At 43.0% G+C, this 21642-nt stretch overlaps 1 protein-coding gene across 5 annotated transcripts in view; it reads left to right on the top strand.

Annotated features, from left to right (window-relative positions):
• Positions 1-21642, top strand: part of ANKRD6 (ankyrin repeat domain 6) — a 90831-nt gene that overhangs the window by 61523 nt on the left and 7666 nt on the right. For 2 of the 5 annotated variants that reach the window (XM_018078052.2, XM_018078050.2), the window contains exons 2-12: positions 1691-1789; positions 4130-4469; positions 11948-12046; positions 12555-12653; positions 15989-16087; positions 17132-17230; positions 18834-18932; positions 19165-19242; positions 20047-20151; positions 20396-20530; positions 20768-20944. In XM_018078052.2, coding sequence (XP_017933541.2) covers positions 4176-4469; positions 11948-12046; positions 12555-12653; positions 15989-16087; positions 17132-17230; positions 18834-18932; positions 19165-19242; positions 20047-20151; positions 20396-20530; positions 20768-20944 — 1284 coding nt within the window. In that variant the 5' untranslated portion in view covers positions 1691-1789; positions 4130-4175. The remainder of the gene's footprint in view (positions 1-1690; positions 1790-4129; positions 4470-11947; positions 12047-12554; positions 12654-15988; positions 16088-17131; positions 17231-18833; positions 18933-19164; positions 19243-20046; positions 20152-20395; positions 20531-20767; positions 20945-21642) is intronic. The other 3 variants (XM_018078053.2, XM_018078054.2, XM_018078055.2) reach the window with 2 other exon arrangements.

Genomic DNA, 21642 nt, shown 5'->3' with positions numbered 1-21642 from the left:
CGAGAATTGTTTGTCAATTTGGGTTCTTTTTGTTTTCTCTCCTTTTTTTTTTTTTACCTGGGTTGCTTGGGGACTTTTATGCCTTCTGCTATTGAGTTACCTAGAACAGTGACATAGCCCTGGCTCTCCTCCAAGCTGATGGAGAAGGAAACATGGTCAGTGCAGCTCAGTGCCCTTCCACGTAGGGCCAGGCATTTAGGGACCTGTGACCAGATCGAGCAAGAGGCACCCAGGCAACAGGGTGGATGGTGCCCAGGGGCAGTGGTGATAGCTGAAAGTGAACTCTTCCCACACCTTCAGCAAAACAGGAATGGAAGTTTCCCACATGGGAATGAACTGCTGCTACTAACGGGAGACAATGTTTGGGTTTTGAGAAACCCATATGTCAGAGTGGATGAGGACTTTGCCCTTAGATCTGGCCCTTCAAATCAATAATGTAGGACAATTAATCAACACAATGTTTCTGAAGCACAACACAGCTGATCAGTAATCAGACAGACATTTTGTCCCCAGCCGTTCTGTTTTTTGTTTTTGCTCTGAAGAGGCTGAGTTACCAAGGTTTTAACAGCTATGTGGGTATGGGATTCACTGTATGAAAACAATCCTGTCTCGAGCTTGGTTTATTATATACTTGAAGTAGTTTGCTCACTGAAGAAGTTGCTTAAAACCTCAGAGATAGTTGCCTTCTGCTTACTTCAGGCCACTAGTAGTCAGATAGCTTTTGAAGTATTTGCTCCTTCTGTAGGTAATATTGTAGGGCTGTTTATCTTCCTTTGCAGGGTAAATCCTTGGGTGGAATCATTGGATGGAAAAATAGACAATAGCACCAGTAATGAAGTAATAGATATATAAAGATAGAGGTGAAGCATAATGTGACTCATAAAAAACCTAGTAGAGAAAGCAGCATTCTTTGTGAAGATACTTTGTGAATTTAGCAATGGCTGGAATCCTGTTTGCTTATTTGTGATTAAATAATCTGCAGTGAACAGTTTTAGAGTGTTGCTGTTTAACAGACCTTGAGGTGTTTCGCTCAGTTTTCGTGTTGATGCCTTGAGATTTCAGAGAGAGAAAGAGAGAGAGAGAGAGAGAGAAAGATAATGTTTAAAAATAAGTATTGTCCAAAAAAAACCTGACAGATCTTTAGCAAAATGAAGTTAGTCGTCATACACATGAGGTCACCGGAGTGACTACAAGTCTTCCATTCCTTTTCATCGGAGCATCTGTCATGCACAACAGTTCAGTAATTCTTGTGTTTGTCACAAAGAAGGTGCCCACTACAATACATGAATTAACCTGCTACTGCAACTTTGCTGTACAGAGGGAAGTTGAAAGTGGTTGACAGTTCTGTGCTCCAGAGGGACAGAAACAAAAGGGTCATGAATTCTGCTTAGGCATGGACACACAGAGCTGGATTTCTAAGGAAGTACCCTTACGTGAATATGATATCCCTTTTATAGAGTGTCATTGGGATAAACTGAAATGTTACAGAAGGGGGAGGAGGAATATACACAGCATACACAAAACTAAGATAAAGCCTTTGACACACTAATATATGTCAGTTGCTGCTATTGCAGGTTTCAGAGAGTGAGGTACAAACAGAAGAATGATGAAAAGCAGATAAAATTATATTTAACTGCCATGCATAAAAATTCACCCTAATGTATTATTATTATTTTCTTCTCATTCATAGCATGGCCGGACCCCCCTGCATCTTGCTGCCCACAAGGGTCATCTCCATGTTGTCCAGATTTTGTTGAAGGCGGGTTGTGACCTGGATATTCAGGATGATGTAAGTAAATAAAAACTTTCTTGCTTGCAGTGGAGGGGGAAAGATGATTTGCAAGTAACAGTGGACCTTCACTTCTTTGAAGTAGGATTAAATGAAAGCAAAATCTGTCTGTTTTCTAATTCAGAGATGTAACCTCCAGTTTGGATATGCAAAACTGCATGGGAGACAATGTAAAATATGGTGGTTTTCAATGAATAATTTGGTCCTGTTGCTCAAGCTGCAGAGCTTTATAAGAGCTCTGGCTGTGCCAGGTGGGTGTGACTAGCAGCAGTGAGAGTCATCATCTGCCGCTTTTTGTAGAAATGCACTAGGAGCTCATTGTGCTCTGTGGGAATGCACTGAAGGATGTCAGGTAGGGACCACAACCAGTTGTGATGTTGGCCTGAAGTGGGAGATACTTTTTGTGTAGGCACATCCCTCAGCATCTAAGGTATTGAGCAGCTGCCCAGAGCACTGTGCAACACTGCAGGGAGATCGTCCCGTTGGCAGCCACACGTGATGTGGGGGTGGTCGCATCTGTGAAAGTGTTGTGTGGTGAAGCACCAGCACAATGAAACAAGCTTTCTGCAAATTTTTTTTCATTCAGTAAAACATGTAAGTTACTGAAATTTCTCAGGTTTCTGTAAGAGTAGTTCTAATCTTGGAACAGCCTTTGAGGCACGTGGTAACATGAGGTAACATGGATTTAGTTATCTCACTCTGATGAAAAATGTGAAATAGCAGTCGAATAAACATGATTTCTGCAGATTTAATTGCTAACTTCTGATGGCACGCTGGAAGAACTTCGAGGAAGGGTTGCTTTTTTTCCCCCTGTAAAGGTGGAGAGTCTTCAAAGGACCTAAAGGTCCAAAGATGGTTAGTAGAGGCATCTGTATGACTATTAGAAGGACACTGGAAATTTCTAGGTGCCTTTTGAAAATCCCCATAGGCATTCATTTGCATCTAGAGAATTAAATATCTATAGAAATTAGAAAGCTGTTTTCTTCCTCTGCATGAGTAGCTGATTCCCTGTGACACATGAGCAGCTTGTCTGACGAACTTAGGACTGTGGTACTGATGTGGCCAGCCTTTCACAGGGAAACTTGTTTTTCTAGAAAGAAAATTTGCTTCCTGCACTCTTTATTCTTTCACTGTGCCCATCTGTGAAATGGAACATATTTGCAAGTGCAGTGGAAGTATCAGTTTATTCAGATGTATCTTGGGTATGTTTTTTGACTTCTCCCGGTGAAAATGATTCATCAGGTATTTAAGACAAAATTGCAGGTACTTTACAAGTACAGTCAGTTTTCCTGAGAAAAGCAAGTTGCTGCTTTAAGAAAGCAACAGCTTCCACTGATTTGGTCAAATTGGATTTCTGTGGAAACCGGTTTTTGAGTAAGTCTGGTTTATTATTTTTAATCCTCTAGGAATAAAATCTAGGCTGTTTATATATAAACCTGATAGCTGTAATGGAAAAACAGTAAATCAATGTTTAACATCATTTCAGTTCCTTAAAGAGTCTTGTAGTTGTAGAAATATGCAGCTTGTAGAAGACCTATTTCACTTGTCTTGCAAACTTCTCAGGGACTTTGCTCACGACAATTGGATACTGCTTCTAAATGTGGTGATTAATATGAAAGAATAAATGCATGCTGGATTCATAGATTCTGTTTCGTTTAAATGTATTTTGATTTTTAGCTTTGTATTTAGTACAAAGTAATTTGGTTGGGATTGAGGAGAGCCTTGGGACTTGCTGAGTCTCAGAGGGTATGTTTGGATTTGTATTGTAGGAGATGGAAGTCTAAAACTCCAAATGAAGATTTTTGCTTGTGATAGGTATTAACTAAAATATTTCTGCTTTCCTCTTACATAGGTCTTCAAAGAAAGTTCTCTATTTATGGTTTCTCTTGTGTAATTCATTTTTACAGTTTATGCCTCACAGAATATGTTCATAGTCTCTTTTAGTTGCCATCTATTGATTGTGCCTTCTGCCACTTTTATTGTGTGCTTATGTGGCAGTGAAGGCATCTTAGTTTCAAGTGCTGATTAACATCTGTCCATTTCACTGCTGTTTTTCAGGAATACAGATTTAGGTTCAGATGTGAAAATGCTTGTGAGAGTGGGGATTATAATATTTGTTTGAAAAGTACATTACTTTGTTGATTTTGGTCTATGTCATTGTGATAACACACAAGAATCCAAAAAGATGATCTACATTTTATTTTTCTAAATAACGAGAAACCTAAAGATTTTATTTTGAACAAATTCAAGACCAACTTTTAATTTGCCGCCTGATAAGCAGAAACTTAAAAGTTGCTAAATGTCATGGAGAGATTAAAATGCTCCCTTCATGTTCTACAGATACATTCTTTAAACATGGTTAAGAGCCGTAAGAATTAGTTGAAGAATGACCTCCAGTGGCCTGGAGTGGGATTATTATGAATTTCAGCCGGTGGAGTCCAGCTCTGTAGAATACGCCACCCCGGGAGCTAACTCTTTTCTTCTCCCTGCCAATACTGAAAACTCTTACTGGGATCCCAATGCCATCTCTGAGTGGTCAATGAGTATCCACACAGCACACACCTCAGAAATAGTCAAGGAGAAGGTTGTTCCGGTGAAGGAAATCAAGGATGAAAAAAATAAGAGAAACCAGAAGAGAAAGGCTAGGAAGGAACCTAGAAGATCAGAGAGAGAGAAGGAGGTTAGAACTCTTGTGCATCCCCCCTGCCTTGAGCCTGACACCTCGCACAGTGCATGCTGCAAAACCTTGGCCGGGCGATCTGGCATGGCTGAGCTCTGCGGCGCTGCATGGCTGCATGGCCAGCTTGGGGCTGGGTGCTCTGCATCAGCTTTCCTGCCCTGTATGCACTCTCTGAAGATCTAACTGGGAAAACAATGTCATTTAAAACAAAGGCCAGAGGCCCCGAAACTTCCCTTCTGGAAACTCCAATTTAAGAAGCAGAAACTTAGTTTCAAATAATGGAGCAATATCCCAGGGTTCATAATCATTTCTAGCTGAATGAAAATATGCAAAGTGGCTTATTCCTGTGCTTCCATTTCATTTAGACAGTAATTTGTTTCATTCATGATTATTTTTCATGCCTTGATCACTTCTGCTGATCATGCATCATCATTTATTGTTCAGAGTGGAGTTGTTTTCCCTGTGTATCATGATGACTGTCTCTCTTCAGCAAAGGAGGAGGAAGGCAGCACAGACACACTGAGAAACATGAGGGCATATTCAGTTGCCTTTGTAAGGGTTGCTTCAGGTTATCCACATATGCTTGTATGGTCCTGCAAATATTCAACACTTAGTTATATTTTAACTTTAAAATATTTTGATATTTCTACTGTGAATTTAGTGGCTTGATTTTATAGTATATGACTTTGCAAGTGCCATCCAGCACTTTGTATCAGGGATTGAAGCCATGAGTTTTTGCTGGTATTTTTTGGTTCGCCAGAGCTGTGGATGCCCCATCCCTGGAAGTGTTCCAAGCTAGGCTGGGTGGGGCTTTGAGCAACCTGGTCTAGTGGAAGGTGTCCTTGCCCGTGGTGGAGAGGTTGGGCTAGATGATCTTTTAAGGTCCCTTCCAATCCAAACCATTCTGTGATTTTGGTGCAATTCTCTAGTAGCAAGACAGTCTGTTGATTTCTGCAAACGTAGAAGGACAGTGAGAAGGTAAAGTGTGGCACTGGAGAAGGGCTTTAAGGGAGATTGTACAACTGATGGATGCTCTGGAGAATAGGAGCGTGCAGGATAACAAATTATGGTGGTTATAGGTTGTTTTTTTTAAATCAGAGAAAGGAAAAATTAACAGGTATTACAAACTATCGTAAACCAAATCTCACTCATTTTGGGTAGTAGAGTCTATAATAGAGACTCCAGTAACACAGAAGAGCTGTTCAGAAGTCTGTCTGAAACTGTTTTGTAAGTCACTTGTATTGTTTCATTTCCCTTGGGGTGAACTTCACATGTAAAATAGATGCCTGTCCAGTTTCCAGGTGCCTGATCCCAGTGGTTGCATCCACCTTTTTAAGGTAGTCAGGGAGGTAGTTGCAAAAACCAGGACACTGAGCAAATGCCACCAGCCCAGCCTAACCAATGCACAAGTGCTAAAGGAAGGGTAATGCTGAAGTCCGTGGAGAGGTCAAGATTTAAGTATCTGCCTTTTGTCAGAACTCCCAGCCTGCAACCCTCTCCTGACAGCAGGTGCTTAAGCTCTCTATAAAGAACATGGTTTCACCCTTTGGAAATTTACCTTCTACTGTGTAACAGCCCTGTTACAGGTAGAGCTCTCAGATGTGCAGTCCTGCATCCTCTGCATCAGGGGATGCAGATTTCTATCCCAGTCTCCCAGTGTCTTCCTCTTTCTATTCCAATGAATACCAAGATTTTTCTTAAAAGTGGAGCACTTTCAACACTGCAGTGCTGTCACGGCAAGACAAACTGTGCAAGTAACCTCTGGGCTGCTGCAGAAGAGCCAGTGGCCACTTTCTTCACTGGCATCATTTCGAAGGGCGATGGGCATACCTGCAACATGTATGGAGCTTCTTCCAGCAAGCACATGAGGAGAGCACTCGTAGGGTGAGAGAGAGGAGGAGAGATGTCGGCATTAGGGGCTGCAGCAGGGCAAGGGTGTGCAGTGCCACCATGACAGCAGTGCCCTGTGGCAGTGTTGCACACTGAGATGTCCAGGGCATTGGAGTGGAATGAGTTTGAGTTGCCTTCAGGGCTAGTCAGAGTCTGAGTTAAGGGGGTTTAAGATTCACTAGTGTAGACCTTAGTGCCTTACTTCTATCTAGCCTCACTTTTAAGTCTTTTTGGCTTGGGGCCCACATCTGCATTTAGGCAGACTGTTTTCTGTCAAGGTCATGTTTGTGTGACACAGCGCTGGAGTTATCCCTCTTTATTGCTACTGATCTGCAGTCTGTTCCGAAGGCATAAATCTCTTGCAAATAGGATCATAAATTGTGCCCAGTATAATAGTCTGGACAGTTAATACACATTTACCGCTGTAATTGCTCTCTGAGCCTCTGGAAGAGCCCCCTAATGCCTTGCTAAAAGCAGAAATCCGATGAGTGCTTTCAGAGACAGTTATTTTAGCAATTAATAAAAGATGCACAACTCAGTGATTACACTGTCTGAAAATTCATGCTGTGAAAAAAAAGTATCTGTTTTCTCTGACTCCATAAAAGGCAAGGTAGGGATTTGCTCCACTGCTGATGGGAAGGCAAGACAGGTTAGAGTGCAGCAGGACAGGCAGTGTTATTTATAGGTGGGCTACGCCATCCATGGCTGGGGCACTCAATGACTCTCACACAGAGGGCATTGCAATCTGGTCATTCAGCTTTCACAGCACCTTAAGCAGTTTAAGGTCAATATTTGTGCTGAGGTCCGAGGGAACAGTTGACCGAGTCCTGCTCTGTCCTGCTGGCTGAGGGGCCAGGGGATGGTAGGGATGGACCTACACCAGGACACTGATATGTGCCATCTCATCACTGGGAGGTACCTCAGTCGATGAAACAGGGTTTGAGATATCCTTTGACAGTCCCTGTTACAGGGATGAGGTGTTTATTTTTCCCAGTCAGGGTGTGGGTTGGACCTTACTCTTAGATGCTTGGCTCTTCCCATGCTGTGTAGGGAAGATGTTGGCACCAAAGCCCATACCTTGGACAGGAGGCACCTGAACCTGCCATTTGCGGGACTTGCATCCTTTCGCTTACCTGGGCTTCCACTTCAGGGACCAGAATCGAATATGGGACAAAGCTCAGGCATGGCTGAAGCTGTCTCAGTCCTACTCCAGCACATGGGTTTGGGCTGCCCAAGGGAGACGTGCTCTTGCAGCAGTGAGGCATGCTTCCTGCTTTCCAAATAAACAAATGTGTTTGTTTTGAAATTAAATGAGATGCCATTTGTAGAAGATGTTGATACAGGGCTTTGCAAATGTGAGTAGAGCCTTTGAGCCTGCACAATGGTTTTTTAGGTGAGAAGCACGGGTCATCTACCGCCACCACCTGTGACTCCTAGAATGCTTCCCTCAACGCTGCCTGTGTACAATCCTAAACATCCACTGGTCAGATTATGTGACCAATACGTCTGTTCTAGAACAAGCAGCAGTCACAAGTATTGAAGCCATATGTTGCTGAGAACACAGCTGTGTTGGGCAGGGCATATCTCAAGGATGAAGGACCACCGCCTCCCTAAGATCTTGCTTTATGGTGAACTTGCCACTGGCTGCTGCAAGAGAGGAGCCCTGAAGAAAAGGTACAAGGACTCCCTGAAACAACATCTCAGCCTTGGCCATATTGATCAACATAACTGGTCTACTCTGGCCTCCAATCGGGAGGTCTGGAGACACACCATCTATAACGCTGCTGATGCTCTTGAGAAAGCACGCAGGATCACTCTTGAGGAGAAAAGACAATGCAGAAAGAATTGTGTCTTGCAGAATACACCATCTAAGGAATCTTTCTGCTGTGCCTTTTGCAACCGGACATGCCTGTCTCGTATTGGCCTTTTTAGCCACCAGCGCACTTGTAACAAACGTGGGTAGAGCCCTTCCCAAATCTTCGTTCGGGAAGCCCAGCCATGAATGAAATGAGATGGCATTAAAAGTAGCTGTAATATCAACACACTCTAAAAAACTGAATGGCCTTTGACCTCTCTGCATTTACTGTGACGAGATTGGGCTAATGACAGGAACAGCCTTGTTTTAAACTGGCCCAGTGAGAAGATCCTTAATTACAAACTAAATCCAGTACAAACCATTCCTGCCTCCAGTTTAATCTTCTCCACAGTAATTTCTTAGACTGTAAAGAAGTAGCAACCAACCATTCATTGTTCAAACTCCATTCACTGCAGTGGCAGTTACCATCTTGTTTTAGTCTGTTTTATAATATCTTCTGTAGTTTTGCTGGTGCAGCAATAGCAGTTGGCAGGGATAGGTTGGTGGATTACTTTCCACTTTGTGACAGTCAGATAAAATGACTTTTGCACTGTCCACGTTACCCATTGCTGCAGTAGCAGTAGCTGCGCCAGTCATCAGTGCCATGCATTTTCAAGAAAGCTTGTTGTTGAGCAAATTTCCATATAGTCATAGTTACTGGTAACTATTTGACACTTGCACTTGTGAGATGATATAATTTGGACATTTTCCATAACATTTTGATTGTCTTTGAATTTGGAACAAATACAAAAATTCAGAGCACTTGCAGTGCTGTCAGTTTTCCAACACTTTGTGCTTTTCTGAAAGTCCCACTTCTTGGAAGCATTACTGTCTTTGTTCAAAATCTCTTAAAATACATTTCCAATCACAAGAATGAAAGTAAAAGTATGTAGCCTCTAGAGAAAAAACATAGATAGCAATTTTTAAAAAAGGACCTTCAACACAATTTTTTAAAATCAACTTCATGACTATAAGCCAATTTAATGATTTAGGGATTATTGAAAGGTTGTAGTTGGTAATACTCATTTTTTCTATACAGATTAATAACTAGTTTGGTATCATTAGCACAAAAGAACCCCACAAAGAGCAAGTTTTAAGTCAGCTGCTAATTACCTTTGAGAACAAATTATTCAAATTAGCCAGTTTTCTAAAGACTTGTAGACTGTAGAACAGAAAACACAGAAATTCCTCTAGTTTTAGTATTTAATATAATATGCTATTATCTGATACAGATTTGTAGCAGAGAAATTTTGTTCTGTTTAGGACTAGCTTCCTGTGGGCCTTTTTCCCCCAGGATACATGGCGTATCTCTGCCTTGCGTGTGTTTGTGGTGACCATTATCTAGATAGGTAGAAGTGGATTGGATTCCCTCTCTGTTTATTCATCCCGAAAAAGGCTGTGTGTAGCTTTGAAGCCTGTCTTTGCTTGTGGACTCAGGCTGTGCTTCAGCATTGTGGGTTCAAAGTGATTTCAAAGAAAAGCCAAGACCAGTTGTTGTGGCAGTAGTGGAGCTACTGCAGCTCATTTTCCCATCAGTCGGTGTCTTACATCCCTACACACTGCTGCATAAATCCTTCCCTTTCCCCTCGTTTATCAGGGTCTCACCAACATGCACATAAAAATATATAGATAACCCTCATTGGGCAGGGCCAGTGGTTTGCATCTCCCTAATCTTCAGTTTCTGGAAGGCTTGTAGAAAATTAATCTTGGGTTCTCTAATTCAGCAAATGAGTTCAACAGTTGTTAGAGGGGAGATAGACGGGCAGTCAGACAAGATGACCACATCAGCATCATTTCTTTTGGAACCTTGGCCATAAAGGAAATAAACTGATGTAAGAAACTTGCCTGTTGCTCATACATGGCAGGTCAATGAGAAATGAAGGTTGTTTGGACCTCAAGATTGCTCAACTGTTTGAGTGAATCAAGTCTTGCCGTTGTGATGCTCATCATAAAGTTGCTTCCACTTGTAGCACTAATTGGTAAATTCATCAGAGGTACTGAAGAGACTGATCTCATCTTGTGCTCCTTATCCTAAGCAGGGCTGATGGAGCAATGAGAGTCAAAACAGGAGAGCCTCATCCAGTTAGTGTAAGTACTGGAGGATCATTATGATGAATTGCGACAGCCTGTAATTCCCTGTAGTTCCCTACAGATACTGTTGATTATTAGTGTCGTAGTTTGAGACTCCTAAAATCCAATTCCCAAATCCAAGCCCCCCCCCCACATCTCACCCAGTGTGAGATGGGTTTTCCAGACACGACACAAGACTCAATATGGGGGGAAGGGAATTATATTACAATGACTACACAAATAAATATTATAATACAGTATATACATAATCTTAACTATCTCTCCTATGATAAATCAGTATTTACAATGGATCAATCTCTTCTCTTTCCAATAAAAGTCCAGAAGGGAAAAGGAAAGATCCTTTCCACTCTCAGGGCAGCAATGTCTCTCTTCTTTCATGCTGCAGCTGTAACTGGATTGTTGTAGCTGGATCTCTTTCCAATACACACAAGGGAGTCCTCTCACCCCTCTCGGCCTTTCGACTCCAAGCGAAGGTCTCACCCACGGACTGCCAGCAGGGACAAAACTCGCTTCACTATGGGCATATCACGAACTGCAGGGGCATCTTCGTGAAAGTCCCTTCCTCAGGGGATTCACCCCTGAGTCAGAACGTCTCGGGCAGCTTTCAGTTGAAAGTCTTTGCCTCAAGAGTTCTACCAGAGCTCCTGTGCTCTGTCTCAAAACTGCCAGCTTGGCAGCAGCGAGATGGGGCAAGGTCATCCCCTCTGCATTCCGTTTGGCTGTCCTGGTCCAGCTCCAGGACGTCTTTGAGCTTTTTAGCTCCTCTCTCCGGTACTGCTGCATTCTAAGACTCCCTTCAAGTAGGAGTCCACCACCCCTCCTCTCTAGAGGTCTCAGAGGGGTTTTGGAGAATTCAATTCAGTTCTTACCCTTAACTCTCTCTCTGTAGAGCTTAGTCCTCTCTCTCTCTCTCTCCATTAGAGATCTCTGTGTCTTCCTGCTTGGCTGCAGCCCGTTTTTGCTGCATCTTATCTCTTGGCTTTCAGCCATAGTCTCTCCATTCACTGCTGTCTCTGCCGCCGTTCCTACTGCTGCTCACAGTGGAGAGACTTCCCCCAGCTCTTAGCTACCTGGCCCAGTCTAACACTGTTCTAAGTTCCTGCAGCCCCCCAGCCAGGGCCGGGGGGGGCCTAGCCCCCAGCGGGGCTCCAGACCCCTCTCCTCGTGGTCTCAAAATATGGCCACTTCTCCTCTCCAACTACTACCTCGTCATCCTTCTTTTCCGACCTGGTTGTGATATGTTTAAATTTTGCATGAGTGCTGGTTGGATTAACCCCAAGGGACACCACCCCCTTGGGGGTTACCATTTTTTGAACTCCAGGGGGAAAACTTTTTTCCCCCACCACATGTCGTGCCAAACGATTCACTGCCTTCTAATACCACCAGTTTTAGAATGTTTCAGCGCTGTGTATGGGATTGTGATGACTTGCAAAATTCTGTGAACGGTTTGTTTGATACTTTCAATTACTTCATTGATCTTGGAAACTTTATTGGTAGTTGTTTACAGGGACTGTTTTCAAGGCAGCTTGGATTTAAACAGTATGTGTGTTGAAGATGCAGCCCCTGTGTGTGTTGCCTGCATTTGCAGTGAGTCAAAATGAGATGGGAACGGTACCAATTACAAATTTGCTTCTTTTTGCAGGGTGATCAGACGGCATTGCACCGAGCTGCTGTGGTAGGGAACACCGATATCATAGCAACTCTGATTCAAGAGGGGTGTGCTTTGGACAGACAAGACAAGGTAACAGGCAAAAGCAAAGCCCTGTGGGATGGCACCCTTGCCAGTCAGTAATATTAAGGTCTCAGAGAGAAAGTTATAGTTTATAGTTTATACTTCTGATGCTTTGAAAGTAATTGCAACAGTTACATTGAAAATAAAAAAGTTGTACCATTTCTTTAATATAAGTTGCTGATATAGTTATGCTTTTGTATTAGGCTGATAGTTTTTGGTTTAAGAGTCTGTTCTCAGCTCATTAAGGGAAGAAATAAAGTAATGTCCAACCATACTACATCCTGCTCAAAACACTGCAGTTTCCCATGATTATCTCAGCAACTTGAGAATCCCAGGCTTTAAGTTTAGTTTGAGAGCAAATATAACTAATTTCAAGTTCCAGACAAAAGAAATAACCCTATTTTTGCCATCTGCTAAAAATAAAATAGAAAATAAACTAGTAGGAAAGGAAAATAGTTTTTGAGAGAGCAGGTTATGCAGCACATAACCTTCTCCTCTTTGTGTGTGTGCTCCTCAGGATGGGAACACTGCTCTTCATGAAGCTTGTTGGCATGGATTCAGTCAGTCTGCCAAAGTGCTTGTTAAAGCAGGAGCCAACGTTCTTGCCAAGAACAAGGTGAGACCCATGCAGGAGGAGCTTTCAGTTCTGGTATAAGGTGGCCGATTCTCAGAATTGGATATTTCTGGTCATGGCATTTCTCAGCAGGTGGGGGGACCAGCTCCTAGTGGGATTTTTTGATATTTTTTTTTCGCATTTGTCACGCCTGGATGGTTCATCCACAGGCATTAGGAAATTCATATTTTGACAGCTGATGCCGGATAAACTCAATAGCACATTGAATGATACATTAATTACAGCTGAGGAACACTGCCATTCCTGTGGAAATCTCCATGGTGCTCTAATTTATACCAAGGAGATTCATTGTGATTGGTATGATTTAAAATGGAAATGAATTGTACTAATAGGAAAATGGTATTGAAAATGTGGGTTTTTTCCAGGAATTCAACAGCCAAAGGAATGTAAACCATGGGGTGGGGGTGGGGGAGGAAGTGTATCTTTTTGTTACTAAGTTCTTCCTAATATATTAGCATAGTCTCTTCCCAAAATCTTGTAATGAACCTGGATTATGTTTCTTTAGTTATTTATAATACCTTGTGAGCCGTTTAGAGGAAGGAATAACAAAGCATGGGGTTTTAGTTCCACTCTGGTTGTTATAACTGTGGGACACTTCAATTCACTAATTCAAAAGCTAATGGAATAGTCTAGGAAATAGTGGTAGCAGTCTGTGGTGTGAGAGGAGTCAGAGTTTGGATCCCTCTGCAGATGGGTCGGTCAGATCACACAGTTGGCACTGTGCCCTTCCTTAGAGGTAAGAGGACTTTGGGATGGCTTTGTGGGATCTCTGAGCTTTTTTTGGTAAATGTGTCTCTAAAACAACAACTGAAGGGGATTGGGGAAGAGCCAAGACAGCTGTCCAAAGTCTAAGATTTAGAGTAAAAAGGCACGTTGTCTGGGCATAGTGTTTCTGTATATGCACTTATATGCAGTATATAACCATGTGTTTGCACAATTATGGTGTACAATTGTTACTTTGGTCTGTGATTACATAATCTTTGATATTATTTTATGTGTATTCCTTCTTTTATATTATTTCAACTACTATTTTTTATTTTCTTTTTATTTTTGCTGTAATATCCACCTAGATTTGTATCAAAGGTACTTCAGAAAACTTCCCATGCTTGACTATAAAGACTATAAAATCTTGTGAACCATTATGCTTCTACCCCTGGATACACTTGTCTATGTATGTACATACACTTCTGTACAAAGGTGTGGGCTTAAGATGCAAGTCTGGTTATCCTGCATGCTTGGATGCCTCAGGGAATTAGAAGATTTAGCTTAGAAGCCAGCCTATATCAGCTGGAGACAACCCCTCTGGGAAAGTATGTGCACAGAATAGCTCAGCAGGGTTGATGGCTGAAATATGACTGGCAAACTTTAATATTGTGTGAACAGCTCCTGTGCTGGCCTTTGATGTCTTACCCTCACAATCCTCTCCCTTAGCATTTCACTCTTTGGGTGGTTTTTAATGGACAAGATCTGTTCTCAGGAGCTGCTGAAAAATGTGGGAATTATGCATGCTTCCACGTGTTTTTATCCCTTTTAACTTCAAGAAAAACGAAGAGCTTAAGTCTACTTAATCCCCAAATGGTTCCTCTGGTCTCTCAGCTTTTTGTGTTACTGATGACAAGGCATAAGCATTCTGACAGCTTTTCTGGCAGCCAGGGCTGATGCCATGTGCCAGAGTATCCCATGGGCTGTTGTCTTACATCTGGGAGTTGTGTGATCTTGGCTGGATGGGACAGATACGGGCTGCTAGATTTGTCAAATCCTGTGAAGCGGCAGAAGACAGGAGGGATTTGACTCCATATTTTCCGTAACTCATGGTTAATATCACCTGGGTAGCTGTATTCCTTCTGTGCAGCAATGACCCTGGACATGCAGTTTATTTTCAGTCAAGTTGGCTTAATAAAAACTCTTCTGCTGTGATAGATCATCCAGTGAGATAAGTTATAGCCTTCTTTTTAGATCCTCTATCACTCTGTACATTTCAGTGGAGATTCCCAGATTGGTACAACTCGGACCCCCTCTCCCTCTCCAGAAGCTGGTGAGAGATTTGTTGCTCCATGGGAGACAAGCCAGATGAGCTGCTCTGTGATCCCTGACCCTTAGCACCAGCACCATGACTTCTCCCAGCACTGAGGTCCTCACTCATCACATGCTGCACAGGACCTCTGGCCTTCCCTCTGGGGTCTCCCTGCCAAACAGCAAATGGTAAAGGCATTGGAGATATTCACATATAAACCCAGGAGGGAAAAAATTCGCACTTAAATACAATTTAGCTGAGAACGAAAATGTTCATGTTTGCTGCAGCTTGGAGACTACATTCAGGTCTGAAATAGTCTGAAACACGGGAGTGAAGACCTAAGACCACATCAAGAGTTGGCCTTTTGTAATTCAAACCCTGCAGCTTTGATCTGTGTTTTGAAAGCATGGAGGACAAATTAAAGGACATAATCAAGGTGAATGGGCAGCCTCATAAGCCTGGGAAACCTTTTTACCTGAGGTGATTTAATTTCTAGCTCTCAAGAGCCAAAAAACTACAGACATTTTCAGGCCAACAAAAGCCAAATGCTGTCAGAAAAACTTGTCACACCAATAAAATCTTTCATAGTGTTAGAAAGACAAAAGACAAGCAAATGCTTCTTTGATTTCTGTCCATAAAAACTACATGTTGGCTTCTTTCAAGAACAATAGCATGTGATTCTCTGGAGTTTGGGTGGCTTTTTTTCCCCTTTCTCATCTTTGTTGGAGATTTTTGTGCTTTCTGAGGCTTCTTCTTATAGGGCAGGATGAGACCCTATGAGACCTATGCCCTATGAGACCACCCACAACTCCAGCCAGACTTAGGTTTGTGTTACAATCATAAGGAGAGAGGAGTCGTCGTGACCCTTGTTCTGCCCAATCCCCTGCAGCAGTTGCAGCTGGGCTCACTCAAGATCAGAGATGCCACGCCCTGGCAGTGTGTTTCTTTGTGTGTGTGCATGGGGGAAACCCCAAACACAAGAATTATAGTTCTTTAAATGAAATACTTGATATTAATAAATGAGACAGTTTCCAGAGTCTTTGCTTCCTGCAAACAGACTTGACCAATGCAGATATCATTAGACTGTTCAATTTCTGCCTTTACTATATCCCAGGTAAGCTGTTGCCAGGATGAAGAGGGGATTTCAGGCTCCAGGTTCATTCAGCTCATGTGTTTGGGAAACTAACAGTGATAGTTTCCCACTGCTGGGTAGATCTTCATGTGGGAAGACCTGTGAGGTTTTATTTTTAATGCTTATGTCCAATTTCTAAATGGCTTTTATATTTTCTTGCATTTCTCTAAGGCAGGTAATACACCTCTTCACCTGGCTTGCCAGAATAGCCATTCCCAGAGCACCCGTGTTTTGTTACTTGGAGGATCTCGAGCAGACCTCAAAAATAATGTGAGTTTTGAAAACAGCATTTTCATTTTTGTGTGATTTTGTTTTAGCTGTATTGCTTTAACTTGTAGAAATACTCAGGCTTTAAGCTGTGATTTTTATTATAAATGATATTGAAAAAACCCACTAGTCAACCATTGTATACATCATGTACAGGAATGCTTTTGGTAGGACTGAGTGATGCACTACTTCTATCCATCTCTTGAGCAGGGATGGAAGGAGCCAAAAGGGTTTTAGCTGTTGCACAGACTGAGGCAGCTGGTCTTTCTTGCCTTTTGGGGTCCTGATGGCCTGACCCATACACTGTTGCGCAATTCTGCAAAAGGGCTCCTCTCTCAAAAAGATGGAAAACCTAAAGGGGTTTTATGCCAGAGTGGTGAAAGTCTTCAGACCTGCAGATCATATATACTGTGTGTCAGTCTGTCAAAGGAGGTAGATTCAAGGTGGCCTCAGTAGCAGACAGCTTTCCTCCTACTTTATAATGATTCTGGCATGACAAAGGAAAAAAACCAATCTACAAAGGAAGCCAGATGTTTTTGTCTCTGCTTGATAACAAAGTGGGCAGAGACACACAGAAGTGGAAACTGTGTGTGGCTCTGCTCCCAGCTCCCAGTCTCAGCTGCACAAGTGCCACTCCTCATGGGACTGCTGTCCTGGCCCCCCATTCCTCATGTTTTCTACATTATGTACAACCCCCTGATTGAGATTCCATATCGCATTGGTTTTGTGGTTCAGAAAGAGAGATTTAATGGGAAAACGTAACTCAGGTTTTGTAGTGCAGTAAACCAGCATTTTATAATTCTGGTATTTCCCATCAGTGGTTAATGAATTCATGCCCCCACCTTGCCTGACCCCACCTCTTGTTAAACTTTCCCACCTGTGATAGCACATTTTGTACCAGAGAGAAGACAGCATAGCTATTCAGTGGAGGTGTGTGGTATTTATGGCTCTTTCTGGTTTAATAGGATTATTTCATCCCCAAACACCATGACAAATGCAGGCTTTCTCACTGTGGTTACATGCTCAGAGCTTTGTTTCTGTTTGCAGGCAGGAGATACCTGTCTGCATGTGGCTGCTCGTTATAATCACTTGCCCATCATTAGGGTGCTGCTCAGTGCTTTCTGTTCTGTCCATGAAAAGAACCAGGTCAGTGCATGAACCTCATTGTGACTCTGTGCCCTTTGCATACGGCCAGTTGTTGGAAAGAGGGATTCCAACCCAAGTAATCCCACTTCACTCTGTGTTCCACTGTACCACCAAATGCCTAAGCTTTTAAGAATAGCCTTTAAGTAATGGCATATCAATGATTTATTATTTTGCCATCGCATTTGCATCATTTCTTTAACACATTGCTTATTTATGAGGTGATTTAATGATCTTATGGCCATTACAGAGACATCATGAAGCAGAACTCACGGACATTTAGATGCTACTGAAGTGTGAATTCCTCTGAAATACTTTTCTTTGCTGCATTTTGCAGTGGGGGGAATTAAAAGGACATAAAAGTGAAGAAAAAGTATATTCTAAATTCAAAGTAATGATCAGTCCAGCCTTGGATTAATCATCCATAGTTGTTTTATAGAGAAGTAATTGATTCCTGTACCTATAGCATACCCTAATTGGGTGGTAGAAGCAAATAAATTTAATACATTAAAATATGTTAAATCTGCTAAATAAACAGATTATGTGGTGCTTAACCACATTTTCCCATGTTCCTGGGAAATTTTCCGTGTGTAGTTGAAGATCATAAAGATATTTTCTGATCTGTACATTTAATCTTCTTTCTTCGCTATGAGATAATACAGCAAACAAAATGGGTTTCAGCATGTTAAATTTATTATGTGATTTTATTTGGAAATCAGTTTTTTAACTTGCAAAATGAGTTACTGAATATTAGGATCAACTGCTGTGAACCTGGCCCAGAGAAGATATCCCTTCCCTTCATTCACGAGCACTACATGAAGTTGTTCTGTATTTGCACATACAATGATTTGATATAGGCATATGCCTTGTCTAAGTTAGCAACAAGCAATAGATAACCCCTAGTCCCACGGAGATTGAAATTTGTGAAGACAAAATGCAAGGCAAGGGGGACAGGAGGGCATTATATGCACGTGTAGGGTCTCCCTTGAACAGCTGCTGGCTCTGTTACTGGTGCTTAAATCTGATCATGGCCGTCTTCACCTCACTGCACCAGGACAAGGGCAGGGCAGTGTGTTAGTGCTGGACCTGGATTGCATCCTGGCGTTGGTCCAAAATCTGTTTTTCCTGAGGAATCTTGTGAAGAGAATGCCAACCATCTTGCTGCTGGTACTTATCTGATTATTTCTGAGTAATGTGATACACTGCCACCTGCGCACCAAAGAATCAAAACTAGGAGAAGGAAAAAAAAGAGAAGGTTGTGGTGGGAAAACTGGTTCTGCCCTCAGATATTGTATCCCTTTACTGGAGATAGAGTTGGGCTGTCTCCAAGCTGCATCATGTATCACTTGGTTTAATTAGATCACCAGCACCCCAGCTGCATTTCTCAAACCTAGGCTGAAGTAGCTCCTTGCCCCTCCTGTCACCTTCCTCCCAATTCAGCTTTTTTTTTTTTAAATTTTTATTGACCGGGCCTTATTTAAGCTTAGTTGTCACATCAGTAAGTGTAGGTCTTTTCACCTCTGAGCATCTTTTATGAAGGTGTGAATTCTGTAGTGAGACCCAAGGACTTGTCTCACAAGTTTGTCTCCTGCTTTCTGCCTTGCAGGCAGGGGATACGGCGCTCCATGTAGCTGCTGCTCTAAATCACAAGAAGGTGGTGAAGCTGTTGCTGGAGGCAGGGGCTGATGCATCTGTTGTCAACAATGTAAGCAGGACGTGGAGTTTCTTTGGTATTTTATATTAATGTAGAGTCCCTTCAACATTCTTCATAGGCTTGGTAAAAAATACTTGGTTGATATGTGTTGAATTATATCTGGGTAAATTAAAGCAGTTAGTCGCTTTACTCTTGTGCACAATGTATTGAACTTGGTTGGAGAAATTCCACATTTCCAGTAGCTTGTGTTTTAAAGGAAATGCTGTTTTCTTTTTCCTCTCAGGCAGGTCAGACCCCTCTAGAGGTTGCTAGACAGCACAATAACCCCGAGGTTGCACTCCTCCTCACTAAAGCATCACAGGTATGTTATGCATCTCCTCCCAGCACACACATACACATGGAGCTGAGGCCAGTTAACCTTGGGAGGCTGCATCCCCTGGTCCTTATCTTGTGCTGTGAAAGGCGCCTACATTTCTGCTGGCATCGTGGGCTGGCCTCAGGTCTATTGATGCAGAGCCTTTCAGCCCCCAAGGCCAGCAAGGTGTGCAGATTAAGCCTCAGCATTAAGGTGCTGTCAGAGGTCCCACTATCCTGACTGGCAGAGCATGGAGCAGTCAGAGACACTTGTTCCCTGCAGTGGCCTAGGGGTTAGAAAGTTGCCCTGTACCCAAAAGCTCCTGAGTTGTGTCACTCTGCTGCCTGCATCAGGCATGTCCCATCCCCAAGACGGAAGATGCTTTGAAATGGGGACAAAATGTCCTGTTTATACTTCACAGCTGTGCGTGAAATGCTGCAAAGCTCTTCAGGCCGGAAGGGAGGTGGGAGGGTATGAGAACAGGCACTATCCCTTCCCTCCTCCTCCTTGTCACCTCTGCATGAAAAGGGCTGGGCTTGGCTTGGCAAACAGCCCAAGGACACAGGAGGACAGAGGAAGAGTTGCTTATCCTTTTAGGGGACAGCAAAGTGCCCCAGTAGACTGAGCTCAGTGGTGTGTTTTCACAGGCATAAGCACCCACATTGCTTGGCCCACCAGTGTCCGTCTGGCAGTGCACTCTCTTTTATCCTTTGCCCTTTGTACAGACGTGGAAAAAGTCTGATCTATTACTTGTCTTTTGTGGTAGGAAAGAGCATGACATCACTGAGTAACAGTGTGGTCTGCCTTCAGGTATTGCGTTTTAACCGTGGGAGAAGCCTGAGGAAGAAGAGAGAGAGACTGAAGGAGGAAAGGCGAGCTCAGTCAGTGCCACGGGATGAAGTGGCACAGAGCAAGGTACAGCCTGGCATTACCAGCTGGATCTGCTGTGAGGAGGGAGTTACTAAAAACCCATGAGGACTCAGTCTTTTTGGAGCCATCACTTGTGCATGGCCACGGCAGCTGCCTGAGGCAGTCTGTCATGCTTTGCTGCTAAAGAGCTTCCCATGTGCAGAGCAGCTTAAAACTGGGCAATTGACAAAGAGGCTCCTTTTCCCCATCTCTGCAACTGCTCTGAACTCCCCATCTTTGCTTCAAGCAGGGCAGCATCTCAGCTGCTGACACACCGAGCAGCGACCAGCCCCGGGAGAGGAAGAACAATCTGAAGGATGAACCCCGGTCAACCTCACCAGATCCCAAAGGGAAGAAGAGCAAAAAGAAAAAGCCAAAGGAAAAGGTATCAGTAGATTTAAAACAGCAAAGAGAGGGAAGAGAGAGTTGTTGAGCAGCAGGTGGGTGTCCCTTTGGTGTGTTGGTCAGTCAGGGCAGCAGCCCTGCCGTGCTCATGGGGCAGAGATAGTCTTCAGATAAAACCAATTTTTGCTGTAATTGTCAGAGTGGATTTGTCCTGTTTCCAGCTGGAATAGTTTACCAAGGGGCTCATAAATAGGGAAAACATCTGTATTTTATGCAGGTTTCAGCACTCTCGGACCCCATCTCCCCATCTGATCAGCAGACACTCCCTCAGCCCCAGCAAAACGTGCCTAAGCGCAGAAGCAAACATCACTGCTCCTCCCCACCCCCTCCCCATGAGGTCCGAGCCTACCAGCTCTACACACTGTACCGAGGAAAGGACGGGAAGGTGATGCAGGTGAGCTGGCACTGCAGGTGAGGGAGATGCTGGGAGCAGCACCTGGAGTTGGGGCACACTTAGGTAACGGACAGAAAATATGCTCAGTTAACTGCACTCTCAGGGGCATGAAATCATGACTGGATTCGTTTCCCTTGTTTGGGTTCCAGCTGCGTTTTGGCCTGAAGTCTGGCAAACAATAAGCTGGTTTTGTGCCTGTTAAAGAAGACATAAGTAGTTTTGATCTACAAAGTATTTCCTTTTTGGAGATAAGGTGTGAACAGTGATGGGAAATGACACAAGAACTTTTATGATATACTTTGAAACATTAAGATTTCTGACAGGAAATGCAAAGAACTTTTCCAAGGAAAAGCATCATGTGAGCACTGAAAGCTTACTCCCTAAACCAAGAGCTTGAGTAAGCTCAATAGATTTTGTTTCAGTTCTTTCTGTGTACTGCAACATGTCTTTGGGTATTCTGTGTTTCCTGGAGGCAGAACCTGTACAGAAACTGATTCATAAATAAACCTGAAGCTACCAACTCATATGCATTTATTCCAGTTTTGAGACTGATATTATTTTAATCATTTTATTACACAATTAATTACCAGTAGACATTTACAAGAAAGCGTGAAAACTGTCAGTAAATTACCCTGTAGACACTGTAAACATCCGCACTGTCGTTTTCTTAATATTGCCCTCCTGTACCCCTGGGAGGT

The sequence above is a fragment of the Manacus vitellinus genome, unplaced genomic scaffold, assembly GCF_001715985.3.
Source record: "Manacus vitellinus isolate BGI_N305 unplaced genomic scaffold, ASM171598v3 scaffold_4_pilon, whole genome shotgun sequence".
In the NCBI taxonomy this organism is placed as follows: Eukaryota; Metazoa; Chordata; class Aves; order Passeriformes; family Pipridae; genus Manacus; species Manacus vitellinus.
This window is presented reverse-complemented; position numbering and strand designations above follow the sequence as displayed.